Source organism: Coregonus lavaretus (genome assembly GCF_964263955.1).
Source record: "Coregonus lavaretus genome assembly, chromosome: 33".
NCBI lineage: Eukaryota > Metazoa > Chordata > Actinopteri > Salmoniformes > Salmonidae > Coregonus > Coregonus lavaretus.
Genome location: NC_140020.1, coordinates 24,606,349 through 24,621,519, shown reverse-complemented (window position 1 = coordinate 24,621,519; position 15,171 = coordinate 24,606,349). Strand labels below are relative to the sequence as shown.

Below are 15,171 nucleotides of genomic sequence, written 5' to 3'. Positions count from 1 at the left end.
CTGAGTTTGAATAGAAAACGAACTGTCATAAAGATGAGATGCAACTAGCTAACGTTACATTTTCCAGTTTGCTAGTTTGCTAATCTGATTAGTTAAATTGCTAATCAGCGATTAGTAATCTCAGCAGTAAAGTTTTTTTTTTTAAAGGCTACCCCTGACCAAAACAATGGAATCCTCCAGCGAGTCAGACGCCTTCGACCGGACGAGGGGGCTGAGATCACGGTCACGGGGGCGGGATGCCAGCTCCAGACTGCGACGGGAAAGTCACAGAACAGGTCCTGATGCTGCAGGCATTTCTGAGAAAATTAACACCTTGGCGAGTACTTTACAGGTAGGCTAGTCTCCTTTCTTTTCCCTGCTAATGGCAGTCAAGAACTGTATGCAGTTGTGGAAATATTTGCCTTGTTATTTACAAACAACATGTGACAGATTAATCTATTGAAACCAATCAAAACCTTTCGAATATTTTGCATACGAATTGTCTTTCCTAATACCATTATAGCCAGCACTAATGGCTAATTTCTCCTTCTAGGACACTAGTAGGAATTTGAACAAAGTGGACCGGATGCTGGGGCAATACAGAGAGCACACAGATGACCAGGCAGAAGCCATGGCAGCAGTAAGTAAAACATTGTCAAAAATGTAATGTCTGCAACTGTTTAGTTTCAGTTGCCCACGTCTCATTTTATACATGAAGGTTGTGTGCTGTAAAACTCAGTCAACACATTGTCAGAAGTTCTCTAGTACATCCTGTCTCTCCCTCTCCCCCCTCCCTTCCTCCCTCCCCCTCCCTCCCCCTCTCTAGTTGAGGGAGAATCTGGAGGAGTCTATCTCTCAGCTGCAGAGCCAGAGGCTGCGTAATTCCTCAGGGGTCCGGAGTGCCTCAGCCTCCACCCTGCACACCAGCGACCTGGAGGCTGGCTATGGCTCAGGTGATATATGCTATATATAATGTCTAGATGTGAGACCTATGACAGACAGATAGTCAAGGTCAAAAGACCAGGGGGCAGGTGGAATTAATTTAGAAACTTTACTTATTATAACTGTTTTATTTCGAAAAACAATTCTGTGCTGTTATACAGTTATAGAATAGTTATATAGCCTACAGTTTATTATGTTTATGTTTGTAGAGGGCCAGCGCTTCTACCCCACGTCTCCCTTGAAGGACTATGGGAGATCTGAGTCAGCCGGAGAAGGAGGAGCGAGAAGGAGGTCTAGATCAGCTACAGTCCGCTTCAGAGACCCCAGCCTGCCAGACGGGGATGTAAGTCCTGAGACCACCTTATCTGTCAAAGCTCTGCATGTTCGATGTCGTCACTTCAACGCTCACTGTTGCAGTGCAGTTAGAGGCAAGAACCAGCAGAGGGCGCGTTGCATTGTTTTTGTGCCCTAAAGTTTTCTCAGTAACAGTTGAATCTGGTAGTATCAGGGTACGACAGTGGTATAACAGTATTATGCAGCCCTTGTTAACGTTTTAAGGAGTGCAAGTGTTCTCTTTGTCTTCTTCCTCCTCAGGTCCACGTCCTGCACCAGTCATTCAGAGACCTGCGCAGTGATCAGCTGAGACTGGGGGACGACATGGACAGAGAAATCCTCAGGAGGAACAGGTAGAGGCCCTGTAAGGTCCAAAATGTACCATTTATTAATTCATTAATTAATTCCTGTTTCCCTGTTTCTAAGGTCTGACATTGACACCAGGCGAGCCTTGGAGAATCTCTCTGAGCACCTGACGACTTCACAGAGACAGGACTCGGTAAGTTAGGGACATAACAGTAACATAACAGTACGAAAATGTATGCACTCACTACCGTAAGTCGCTCTGGATAAGAGCGTCTGCTAAATGACTAAAATGTCAATGTAATAGCATCATACATGAATTCACATTAAATACATAACTGTAAAAACATTATTCCAACGTTAGGTGCTCCACTCTAGATGTGATCTTAGAAAGCTTAGTGCTGTAACCTACAGTGACTTTCTCCCCCAGATGTCGTCTCGTGTGGAGAAGCGTCTGCAGGAGATCGAGAGGGAGATGTGTTCGGAGCGACAGAACGTGTCAGAGAGACGACCAGAACAGCGGGGGAACATGTCTGATGAACTGCAGGAGGTGGGACACCTTGACTTCTACCCTTCCCTAATATAACCCACATTCATCTCACACCATCCACCCCTCTCATCCAAACCATTCTAGCTGTCCTCCCGTCCCTGCAATTAGCCTTTTCCATGTCAGTGTTGTTTTCAAATTAAGACCAGATCCGAAGGTTGCCACTGGGGGGCAGTGTTTAACTATGTATCAGCTCTAACCCTCTCCTCCCCTCCTCAGACAGAAGCAGTGATAAGAGAGGTGGCTAAGTCATTTGCATCTCTTTCCACTGCAGAGAGCTTCTTCTTCTAATGAGAAGCCGGTTGCCCAAGGCTAGGGGAAAATAATGTATGTGTTCTCAAATTAAGGGTAAATAAACAAGAGGAGAGGAAATGAAGAGGAAAATCATCTCTTTTACTAAAGGGAGAAGGGGCAAGGGAGAGGTCGGCCTTTGTAGTTGTATTATAAGGCTACACTCCAGTGGGCCTACTCTACTCTACTGTACTGCCATGATGTGAATGAATGGAAAGGATGAGTCATTTGGTGGATGGTGTGTTATGGGGCTGTAATACATCACTAAGCCTTTACAAAACACCACAGAAACAGGAGTGTGTGGGATGGGATGCTAAGCTCTATTAGAAACCCAACACATGATCTCTTTGAGTGGAGATGGAAGCTAGCTAGCCATCTACTGTAACACTATTACTCGTGTTTCTCCTCCTGACTGTTCGGTTATCAACTAGCCTAAAGGCTATTCTTCTCCTTAGCTTTTTCCATTCTCAACTTGCCTACAGGCTAAAAGGCACGTTAGTTAATTTAGTTTGAATGTGATACTACATACTAAATGTATACATTTACATTTTAGTCATTTAGCAGACGCTCTTATCCAGAGCGACTTACTTACAGTTAGTGAGTGCATACATTTTTCATACTGGCCCCCCGTGGGAAACGAACCCACAACCCTGGCGTTACAAGCGCCATGCTCTACCAAGTGAGCTACAGGGGACCTATAGTGCTGTGGTGTGTGTACATGTACGTATCATTCATATACTCTCTATGGTTTCCTTATCAAGGCTCTGAGGAGGCGAGAGGCTCGGGACCTGGAAACTGAGGAGGCCGTCAAGAACAAACTACTGAGATCAGAGAGCGCGAAGACCAAGGTGTGTGTGTCTGCGCTTGTGTGTCTGCGCTTGTGTGTGTGTGTGGTAGGTGCTGATTTTGGAAGTGGGCTGCTCATTTGATTGTTACATGGAACAGGCCTTTTCTGACAAGCTCATTAAATACCAGCCCCTTGTATCACGCCTGGACAGCCTGGGATAGCAATGCAAGTTGGTGGCATTGATATTTGGCAGTCTCGGCCACGTACATAGGCTTACTGTACGCAGCCTTCAGATTGCAGGCCTGCCTAAGAGTAGAACAAAACAACTGACTAGGTACTGCTCTGTTTCCGCTGTTATGGGCAGACCAGCTGTGTGGAGGAGAAGGTGCTTTTTGTGTCCTTGCATCAACGACCTTTGAAATGTTTGAATCCTTTATGATGTGGCGCAGTGGTCTAAGGCACTGCATCACAGTGCTAGCTGTGCCACTAGAGATCCTGGTTCGAATCCAGGCTCTGTCGTAGCCGGCCGTGACCGGGAGACCCATGGGGCGGCGCACAATTGGCCCAGCGTCGTCCAGGGTAGGGGAGGGAATGGCCGGCAGGGATGTAGCGCAGTTGGTAGAGCATGGCGTTTGCAACGCCAGGGTTGTGGGTTCGATTCCCACGGGGGGCCAGTATAAAAAAATTATGTATACACTCACTAACTGTAAGTCGCTCTGGATAAGAGCGTCTGCTAAATGACTAAAATGTAAATGTAAATGTAATGTAATGTGATTTGTGGATTCAAATTAAAGTATTTAAAAAGTGTGTGCATGCAAATCATACTTTAGGCATATATTCTGTATCCCACTTTCTGCCTTTTCAAAGTCGAAGAATGCAGATGATATCATTCTATAAGAGCTGAAGTACTTCCTGGTTGTATAATGAAAGGGATCTCATGAATGTGCCTGTATCTGTCGAGGTCATGTGAAGGGCAAGGTTTTTCTTCCTGACCGTGTGACCTGACCAGATAAAACTCTTGGCACTAATCATGTGATCTGTCCTCCAGATGGAGGCGGAGCTGGAGAAGGCCAGGAGACAGCTGGACCAATCAGAAGGAGGCAGGTGCGCTCTTCTACAACAGGTACTCGAGTAGCTCTTCTTAAAGGTGTGTGTGTAGTGTTGGGTGCTACAGTGTTAATCAAATTCATATTCTGTGTGTGGGTAAACTCCTCCATGTGTGTGTTCCCAGGTAGAGGAGATGCGTGTGCAGCTGCTGAGGACAGAGAAGGAGCGTATGGATCTGCAGAGGGAGATCTCCCAGCTCACTACCCAGCCCAGAGCCACTCGCATGGACAGGGAGGAGAGAGGAGCAGGACTGGGACTAGGTACTGACTGCTGGAGCTCTCATGGGTTAAGGGTTTTTCAGTGGAGGTTGTCGGCTAAAGGAGGGGAGGGGAGGAGAGTGAATGCCTGGGCTTAGGTACTGACCTACTGCTGCCCACAGGAATACGTTTTTTTTCTTCAGAAATTGTGGAGGTTGCATCCTGTCTGAACACTAAATGAAGGCTGTGTGGATTTGGCATGTGTGTTATCTGACGTGTAGAGCATGGCATGTGTTGTCTGACTTCGAATGTGGTGTGTTTTTGTTACATGTAGACCGGTCATCGGAGCTAGAGAGAGAGGTGCAGGAGCTGAGAGCCCAGCTGAGCAGGACATCTGTCCTCAGTGAGGTGGACGATCTCAGGAGGACTCTGGAGCGCAAAGACCGAGAGAGAACACAGCTCTGCAACCAGGTCGAGGTACGTGTGTGTATGTGTGTGTGTGTCGATAAGTAGATGTGTGTATGCATGTCTGCCTGAATGAGGTTAAATCAGGTTATCTTTGTGCCACAGCTTCTATTTGCTGCAAACTCTCTCTTGATCTGGTTAAATGTGCCAAGTGAGATGACAGTCAGAGTAGAACATCAGTCGTTTAGCTAGCTAACAGTCAATTATCCGCCTCATAGAGCTGAGATCTGTCAGTTCACTGAAGGGAAATATCAAACCCTCCCCACTAAGCACAAAGAAATAAACAATATTGTAGTGGAAATATTTTTACTTAATGAAGTTATAGTGGATATATTTCCACAGTTTTTTAGTCTCTGCTACCTTCACTGAATCTCTCTCTCTCTCGCTCTCGCCTCCCATCCCACTCTCCCTCTCTCCTTCACCCCCTTCCTACCCCAGGCGTTGTCGTCAGACCTGGCGAGGCGCGAGCAGCAGCAGTTGAGGATGTTGGAGCAGTTGAAGGAGATCCAGGGCCGTTCGGAGGTGTGTGCTGCTGAGCGGGCCCGGGCCCTGCTCAGGGCTGAGGACACTGAGGCCCAGCTCCAGGACAGCTCCATGAGAAGGGAGGAGCTGAAGACCAGAGCCCAGGAGGCAGTCAGACAGTGGAGGGCCAAGTGTAAGAGGATGGAGAGGGACATGGAGGAATTGAGGGGACAGGCCCAGCTGGACACGGAGAAAGCCAAACAGGTCTGTATTGATGGTGCATTGAAAGAGATGCATCAAAGTATGTTTTGTGGATGACCTGTTGCTGTTCAGAAGAGTGATCAAATGCACTCCTCTCAGTTACTCTTAGCAAAGCTTTCTAATACTGAAAGAGCAACTGCCAAAGCGTTTCAGAGTCATACTGGCCTTATGAGGCTGAAGAACACAAGGCTCATATACAGGGGTGTGGAAGCGTGAGCTGCTAGATCTACTGGGGCTGCTGGTATGGGTGACTGGCCTTAGCTAAATGATTAGCTGTAGTCAGTCAGCCAGGCATTATTAGTGTGAATGTCACCTTCCTGTTTTTTCTGAGCAATGAGTCACCTCCAAACTCTCTCCCCAGCAGCAGCTGACTGACTGACTGACACCTGGCTCTCTCTCTCTACGTGACAAGAATGAATACCCTGAATAATTTCTCCTCTTAATAAATTAGGAGGCAGAGAATTAACTGCTCAATTAACTGATTAGGAGTGGAGCTCTGAGCTGGGACAAAGCCTTGCAGACAGTCCCTCAGACAGCAGATTAGACAGTGGGGTGTTTTGTTAGAGTGGGATCAGAGACGGAAAGGCGAACCAATCTTTCTTAAACAGACCAGGGCTAGGCCTATAGCCTTAATACAGATCTGAGCTGAGCGACAGCTTTTTACTATCTACGTTGAAGCTGGTGTTTGCACTTTGCATACATTGTCCTCTCCACATATCTCTCCCTTCGTTTGTCTCACTCTCCTCCTTCTCGTCCTTTCCCTCTCCTCCCTCTCCTCTACCCCCAGGCGTGTAAGGAGAGAGAGCTGTCCCAGGCCCAGCTGAAAGCCCTCTCCCAGCAGGCTGAAGGGTTGCGCAGGGAGCTAGCAGAGGTGCTGGGGCGTCTGGCTCGGAGCGAGGAAGAGGTGCACCGTAAAGACGTGGAGCTGTCGGAGACGCGGGCGCGTCACCTTGGCCTAGAGCAGGAGTTAAGGGAGGTGAGGGAGGCCTCCATAGCCCTGCAGGCCAGGCTCAGAGAGGAGAACCAGAGTCTGGAGGAGGAGGCCCAGCGGCAGTCTGTCCTGCAGGCCAGGCTCAGAGAGGAGAACCAGAGTCTGGAGGAGAGGGCCGAGGCCGTGGCCCGACGCAGCCAGAGAGACCAGGAGGTAGGCTACTTAATAGCCGAGTCTGAAATGTTACCCTATTCCCTAATATAGTGTACTGCTTTTGCCCAGGGTCTAGACACTACAACTTTGGACTTTTAAAATATAAAATAACTAAGCATAAAGTGACATTCATTTCTAAGGAGTTACGTAGCCTCCAGGCAGCCATGAAGGAGTTAACCACCGCCCATGCCCAGCTCACCACCCTTCTAGCTGAGGAGGAGGCATCCAAGAGGGAGCTCCAGAGGAACGGGGCGGAGGGGGCGGTGCGGCTGGCCGCGGCCCAGGAGCAGAGGGCTTCCCTGGGGCAGCAGCTGGAGCTGGAGAGGGAGGTGCACCAGAAGGAGCTGGCCAGTGTCAGAGCCACTGTGCAGGACGGCAGGGCCAAGCAGGATAGAGACATACAGGAGACGCTACGACTCTGTATGAAGGAGAGGAATGAGATGGAGCAACACCTCAAGGAGATCAAGGTAGGTACTGGTTCATGTAAGGCACGTTCACACTGCACCTTAGCCCAGGGCTAAGAACCCAGGGCTAGGTGAGTGTTCACACTTGCACATTCTAAAGTGGGCTAGCACCAACCTTAGCCCAGGGCTAGCTGGACCTGCTCCGGAGCAGGGTTAGCACCAACCTTTTCTTCTTGTGCTCTTGGTTCGTGTTCACATCCTTTGCGGTTTAAATGTTAACACATCTCTGTGAAATAATATTACCCCCATTATCCGTGATTAGCTGCCAAACACTCCCTATATTAAAACCAAATCATTTATTTATATTTTTATTGTATTTGTCACATGCTTCGTAAACAACAGGTGTAGAATAACAGTGCAATTCTTACTTACGGGCCCTTCCCAACAATGCAGAGAAGAAAATAAATGGGGTACCAGTACTGAGTCGATGTGCAGGGGTACGAGGTAATTGAGGTAGATATGTACATATAGGTAGGGATAAAGTGACAAGGCAACAGGATAGATAATAAACAGTAGCAGCAGCGTATGTGATGAGTCAAAAGAGTTGCAAAAAGGGTCAATGCCGATATTCCAGGTAGCTATTTGGTTAACTATTTAACTATCTATTTACAGTGGGGGAAAAAAGTATTTAGTCAGCCACCAATTGTGCAAGTTCTCCAACTTAAAAAGATGAGAGAGGCCTGTAATTTTCATCATAGGTACACGTCAACTATGACAGACAAAATTAGATTTTTTTTCTCCAGAAAATCACATTGTAGGATTTTTTATGAATTTATTTGCAAATTATGTTGGAAAATAAGTATTTGGTCAATAACAAAAGTTTCTCAATACTTTGTTATATACCCTTTGTTGGCAATGACACAGGTCAAACGTTTTCTGTAAGTCTTCACAAGGTTTTCACACACTGTTGCTGGTATTTTGGCCCATTCCTCCATGCAGATCTCCTCTAGAGCAGTGATGTTTTGGGACTGTCGCTGGGCAACACGGACTTTCAACTCCCTCCAAAGATTTTCTATGGGGTTGAGATCTAGAGACTGGCTAGGCCACTCCAGGACCTTGAAATGCTTCTTACGAAGCCACTCCTTCGTTGCCCGGGCGGTGTGTTTGTGATCATTGTCATGCTGAAAGACCCAGCCACGTTTCATCTTCAATGCCCTTGCTGATGGAAGGAGGTTTTCACTCAAAATCTCACGATACATGGCCCCATTCATTCTTTCCTTTACACTGATCAGTCGTCCTGGTCCCTTTGCAGAAAAACAGCCCCAAAGCATGATGTTTCCACCCCCATGCTTCACAGTAGGTATGGTGTTCTTTGGATGCTACTCAGCATTCTTTGTCCTCCAAACACGACGAGATTAGTTTTTACCAAAAAGTTATATTTTGGTTTCATCTGACCATATGACATTCTCCCAATCCTCTTCTGGATCATCCAAATGCACTCTAGCAAACTTCAGACGGGCCTGGACATGTACTGGCTTAAGCAGGGGGACACGTCTGGCACTGCAGGATTTGAGTCCCTGGCGGCGTAGTGTGTTACTGATGGTAGGCTTTGTTACTTTGGTCCCAGCTCTCTGCAGGTCATTCACTAGGTCCCCCCGTGTGGTTCTGGGATTTTTGCTCACCGTTCTTGTGATCATTTTGACCCCACGGGGTGAGATCTTGCGTGGAGCCCCAGATCGAGGGAGATTATCAGTGGTCTTGTATGTCTTCCATTTCCTAATAATTGCTCCCACAGTTGATTTCTTCAAACCAAGCTGCTTACCTATTGCAGATTCAGTCTTCCCAGCCTGGTGCAGGTCTACAATTTTGTTTCTGGTGTCCTTTGACAGCTCTTTGGTCTTGGACATAGTGGAGTTTGGAGTGTGACTGTTTGAGGTTGTGGACAGGTGTCTTTTATACTGATAACAAGTTCAAACAGGTGCCATTAATACAGGTAACGAGTGGAGGACAGAGGAGCCTCATAAAGAAGAAGTTACAGGTCTGTGAGAGCCAGAAATCTTGCTTGTTTGTAGGTGACCAAATACTTATTTTCCACCATAATTTGCAAATAAATTCATAAAAAATCCTACAATGTGATTTTCTTGATTTTTTTTCATCTCATTTTGTCTGTCATAGTTGACGTGTACCTATGATGAAAATTACAGGCCTCTCTCATCTTTTTAAGTGGGAGAACTTGCACAATTGGTGGCTGACTAAATACTTTTTTTCCCCACTGTAGCAGCCTTATGGCTTGGGGGGTAGAAGCTGTTAGGGTCCTGTTGGTTCCACGTCGGTACCGCTTGCCGTGCGGTGGCAGAGAGAACAGCCTATGACTTGGGTGGCTGGAGGCTTTCTCTTCCTTCTCTGGGCTCGTGTTCACAATCCTCCATCTATGGCATCTAAGGCTCTTTTTTCAAATGTCTTTCCTCGCTTGCTCAAAACACTGGAAGAAAACATCCATCTCCTATGTTTTTTAAAACGTTGGAGATGGTTTCCAATTTTAACACATTTTTGTATTTAATTTTTTGAACACTTTTTGCGCATCCTCCCTGCAGGCGGATGCAGCGTCGGACAAGGAGCTGGTGAGGGCCCTGCGTGTGAAGCTGGACAGGATGAAGACCGAGTGTGACCGGATGACAGAGGAGCTGAGCGGAGGAGAGGAGCAACGCTCACACCTTCGCAGGAAATACCAGTTACTCAAGCAGGAACTGGATGACAAGGTGAGCCCCAAATGGTCTTCCCCAAAGACATAGATAGATAGAAGCTTTTAACCACAGATCTAAGATCAACTTAATGCTGGGCTTGAACAGACGCCTACACATCCTTTATGACCACAGACAGTTTTACCTACATTACTAAAGAATATCACCCATCCACTCCTCTGTCAGACATCACTGTATTTAACTAAAGTAACTCAAGTTCTGCTGGATCAGTATCCACTGAGTGGCCTAGCTCTTATTAACTTTACACACACAGACACGTTAATGATCCACACATCCACACACAGCCTCCCTCTCCCCTGGCCCCCTGGTCGCTTAGTTTATATTGACATATTGATTCATGTATCTCCATAGAGACCCAGAGAGTATTGACTCTATGGGGAGGAGGAGCTGACACTAGAACGGTTCATAAGGGAGTAAGTGGAGAGAGAGGTCAGATGTTCAAGGTTGTCTCTGCCCTACCTGTCCATCCGTCTGTCTGTTTTTCTCTAGAGTCTCTTCTGTTGTGATATTGGAAATGGAAGCTTGGCCAAACTTCCATTATAGCATTTTCCTCCACATAGAGGAAGACCAAGCCATAATAACCACAGTTGTAAACGTGAGCTCTCTCTCTCTCTCTCTCTCTCTCTCTCTCTCTCTCTCTCTCTCTCTCTCTCTCTCTCTCTCTCTCTCTCTCTCTCTCTCTCTCGTCCTCCTCCAGGTGAAGTGCATGGTTCAGGGAGAGGAGCGGAGGCGTGGGTCAGAGCAGGCTGTAGCTACACTAGAGGACAGACTGTCTCGTCTGGACACTGAACAGGAGTCCATCCTCAGTTCTGTAGCAGAGGAGATAGACGCTGCCTGCAGAGCACTGTCCAAGGACTCACAGGACAAACTCAAAGTAAACACCATCAACTATTCTCGATAGGCACATACTCCTACACACCTGGACCTATTCCATACTAACCCTCCCACACACCCAAACTTGTTCCATACACACATACCATTGCCTACTCATCCTTACCTATTCCCCACACACAGACTTCTATCTAAACCCGTAGCGGTGTTGTTGGAGAGGGGTGAAGATAAAGCTTTTTGTCCGGGCGCCAGACATGTATTTACACTGCCGATATGATTAGTGTATAGGAGAGAGAGAGAGGACTGCTACCAGACACACACACATCAGCGGAAGAGACTGCCAAGTGTAGCCTGTTTGCCAGATAGCCTGTGGATAAGACACACCATATATACACAAGTCACAGCACAGGGGTAACCCAACCAATAATACCTCATACAGTAATAATGATTAGAGTGACTCAGAGGTGACTTCGTATAGGCAATAGTTATCAACATTAAATTATTTGCAATAATCTGTATTCATTCACAGAGTTGGTACATGAATGTGTGAGTGTTTGTAGTCCAAAACAAAAAAAGCCTTTAAATGTCCCAGTCTCTTTAAGGCAATATACAATATTCCCACAATACCCTGTCCTGTTCCCTCGCCGCTGAGTTTAACGACCCCAGTTAGCCCTCTCTGCTCCAGCATATAGATTTTCCAATATGCACCGAGGCGAGTCGGGCTAATGCAATGTTCCTCTGTCATTTATCATGTTAAAAAAGAGTCAAACTGTGTCAAGGATTGGGCTAATGAGGGGGATCATTAGGGTTAAAGGTTAAGAAAGGAACAAGCAGCTTTAAGCTGTCTTTCATGAACTATTAGATACTTATAACACCTCCTTCATGCTACTCCTCTTCTCCTTCTTCCTCTTGTTCCTTCCTTCTCCCCCTCCTCATATTCTTCATCCTCCTTCCTCTCTTCCTTGTCATCCTCCCCCTCTTCTCGCTCCTTGGTGGAGATTTGAACAAACACCTGTTTATGTAGGCAGTATGCATCACACAGACACAGACACTCACACCCCGCTCCGACATCACTGCTCTGCTGCCTGTTCTACCCCGGTGCTGTGGCCCTCTTTCTTTCATTTCACCTGGGTGCTGTCTGTCAAACAGAGCTTTTTACTCCTCCTATAATATATCCTGCACTTTCACACCTTTTATCAGCCTCCCAACGTTACACACAAGGCTTTTGATCACTGAATGGAACAGGGAGAGAAAGAAGCAGGTTGCTCCACCTGTACATGATCACACTCTTTCACATAGTTGTAGACGCACGTACGCGCACACACACATGCAGGAAAGCAAGCACACACACACACACACGTACACACTTTCCGTTATGCCCGACTCTGTCTTCCACTGCTGACCCATGCAGAGACACAGGCTGTGTTGACAGCAGAGGGGTATGTCAGGGGAGGAGACGTTTTCTTTTATGTGACAGTCAGAGAATGTCGTCTGTCTCTCCCCACTCTGTGTGTGATGTTGCCGGAATTGACCATTTTGTAACTCCCACTCACTGTTCTGAGGAGGTGGGAGCAGTTTGGGGCTGAGGGTTTTCACACACTTGATGGTTCCAAAGTTCTAAACCTAACTGTCTTTGTTATTTCTAGGCCATATCCCTCAATCCTGGACTCCAGAAAGACCCTCATCGCTGGTTGGCTGAGACCAAGGTACACTACATTATCCATCTTTTATAGAGATGCTTTAAAAGCATTGACCTGCCTGTCGCTATAGGAAGAAACTGCCAGTTCATCAGGTTTTATTTGGTGTGAATGTGAGAGGTGGGGAAACAACCTGCATGTGTGACATTGTGTGTAAGATTGCATATTACTGCATTATGAAAGGAGGCTGTGGGTGTAACAGTGTGTGTGTAACAGTGTGTGTATGTGTGTGTGTGTGTGTGTGTGTGTAACAGTGTGTGTGTGTGTGTAACAGTGTGTGTGTAACAGTGTGTGTGTGTAACAGTGTGTGTGTGTGTAACAGTGTGTGTGTATTCCAGACCAAGCTGCGTTGGCTGTGTGAGGAGGTGTCTGAGCGTGAGGCCAGAGAGAGGAAGCTGCGTCGGCAGGTCCAGCAGGACAGAGAACAGCTGAAGGGACTGAGACAGAGCAGAGACTCTGAACAACAGGCCCTGCTACAGAGACTGGACCAGCAGGAGAAACTACTGCACTCCATCAGCACAGAGAAGAAAGGTAGGGCTGGATCCCATTGATTCATTCATTCATTGATTGAGGGCCAACTTCTAAAGCTCCCGTACATCAGTTTGAGAGCTGCAATATGGGCTCATCCAGACTGGTTCTGTTCCATCTATATGGTTGCTAATGAATTGTCCAACATGTAGCTAGCCTCATTATGGGAGTGCTCTCACTCTTTTTTTTTGAGTGTTTCTATCTGCGTGAGTGTCCTTGTTTCTGTCTATAGTTCTTTGTTTGTGTTCATTTCTGCAAATGCACTTGTTTGTTTCTCTAATTTCTTCACATCCACACAGGAAAGCTGGTCTCGCTCCCAGTTTCTAAACTCAACTCTGGATAATGAGTTAGAGAATGGGACCCAGCAGAGCAGGGTCAAAACAACCAGGGGAACCTCTGTCTAATTCTAAACTCCCTCCTCCCTCTGTTTTACACAGACAGACAGACAGAGACAGACAGAGACAGACACAGACAGAGACAGACAGAGACAGACAGAGACAGACAGAGACAGACAGACAGACAGAGACAGACAGACAGAGACAGACAGACAGAGACAGACAGACAGAGACAGACAGACAGACAGAGAGAGACAGACAGAGAGAGACAGACAGAGACAGACAGACAGAGACAGACAGACAGAGACAGACAGACAGAGACAGACAGACAGAGACAGACAGAGACAGACAGACACAGACAGAGACAGACAGACAAAGACCTAATCAACCAGTCCCTCTCATTCAGAGGTGCTGTGCTGCTCTGCCTGGCTGGAAAACACATGCACACACACACATGCACATACTGACTGGAACAGCGGGCATTGTGTAGTGATGGGCGGAAAAAATAGATACAGTTACATATCGCTATGTTATTTTGGACAATATTATATCGATGCTTCAATATTGTTTTTGCTAGGTAGCGTTAACTAGTGCTAATCGGCTGTACCTGCGGCAAAACTCCAGTATTTTTCATCGTACAGCTAGTTTGTTCTCCACCTTCTATTTAAATAGGTAGATAGGCTTGCGGTTAAGAGCGTTGGGCCAGTAACCGAAAGGTCGCTGGTTCGAATCCCGAGCCGACTAGAGTCCTCTTTTCCACTCGCACTTAAAAGGGCCTAATTCGAGGTGACTCGAGTGGAATTCTCAAATTCAAGCTGGTTCAAGGGAAACCAGGGCCAGCGCAGCCCAGTTTCACAACTGGTGCCAGCCCGACTAGAATTCTGGCTGGTGACGCCGTTACTATGCAACCACCAGCTAATCACTGCTGGATGCTGACAACGTTTAGCTAGCTCGTCTGGGCTTGTTGCTGTTAGCTAGCACATGGACAAGCAGTTCTGCAGTAGTCAGACTTGACACAAATGACCACCGTAGCTTCATTCATTTTTTTGCTACACAATAAACTTTTATGAGAACAGTCATCCCTCTAATGGTAGCTACCTAATGTTAGCCAGCAAATCAGTTGAAACAAGCTCTCTAGCTAACGTGAGCTAGCAGGAATTATAGCTGGCTAGGTTGTATTTAAAGCTAGCTAGCTACATCATATCAAATTTGTCGTCTAGTTTGCTTGGTTAGTTTGCTCCTGTAAGTCACTCTGGATAAGAGCATCTGCTAAATGACTAAAATGTAAATAGTGAGCCAACATGTTTTCAGCATTTTTATTTCCATGACTGATCAAAACTCATTTTCTCATGCTCTCTCTTGTCTCTCTGCAGCAGACATACAGTGCATTCGGAAAGTATTCGGACTCCTTGACTTTTTCCACATTTTGTTACGTTACAGCCTTTTTCTAAAATTGATTAAATACATTTTTTCCCTCATCAGTCTACACACAGTACTCCAAAATTACAAAGTGAAAACAGATCTTTAGAAAATTGTGCAAATTTATATTAAAATAAATATTCAGACTCTTTACTGTATACTTTGTTGAAGCACCTTTGGCAGAGATTACAGCCTTGAGTCTTCTTGGGTATGACGCTACAAGCTTGGCACACCTGTATTTGGGGAGTTTCTCCCATTCTTCTCTGCAGATCCTCTCAAGCTCTGTCAGGTTGGATGGGGAGCGTCGCTGCACAGCTATTTTTAGGTCTCTCCAGAGATGTTCGATCGGGTTCAAGTCCGGTGTCTGGCTGGGCCAC

General features: G+C 46.6%; 1 protein-coding gene across 1 annotated transcript in view; it reads left to right on the top strand.

The window, feature by feature from the left end:
* Positions 1-15,171, top strand: part of cep128 (centrosomal protein 128) — a 28,735-nt gene that overhangs the window by 330 nt on the left and 13,234 nt on the right. Inside the window, exons 2-19 of the mRNA XM_084150911.1 lie at positions 148-331; positions 533-619; positions 806-932; positions 1,131-1,264; positions 1,516-1,607; positions 1,681-1,753; positions 1,988-2,107; positions 3,157-3,243; positions 4,231-4,305; positions 4,414-4,549; positions 4,821-4,963; positions 5,390-5,677; positions 6,462-6,818; positions 6,959-7,285; positions 9,817-9,981; positions 10,682-10,858; positions 12,462-12,521; positions 12,851-13,043. Coding sequence (XP_084007037.1) covers positions 167-331; positions 533-619; positions 806-932; positions 1,131-1,264; positions 1,516-1,607; positions 1,681-1,753; positions 1,988-2,107; positions 3,157-3,243; positions 4,231-4,305; positions 4,414-4,549; positions 4,821-4,963; positions 5,390-5,677; positions 6,462-6,818; positions 6,959-7,285; positions 9,817-9,981; positions 10,682-10,858; positions 12,462-12,521; positions 12,851-13,043 — 2,806 coding nt within the window. The 5' untranslated portion in view covers positions 148-166. The remainder of the gene's footprint in view (positions 1-147; positions 332-532; positions 620-805; positions 933-1,130; positions 1,265-1,515; positions 1,608-1,680; positions 1,754-1,987; positions 2,108-3,156; positions 3,244-4,230; positions 4,306-4,413; positions 4,550-4,820; positions 4,964-5,389; positions 5,678-6,461; positions 6,819-6,958; positions 7,286-9,816; positions 9,982-10,681; positions 10,859-12,461; positions 12,522-12,850; positions 13,044-15,171) is intronic.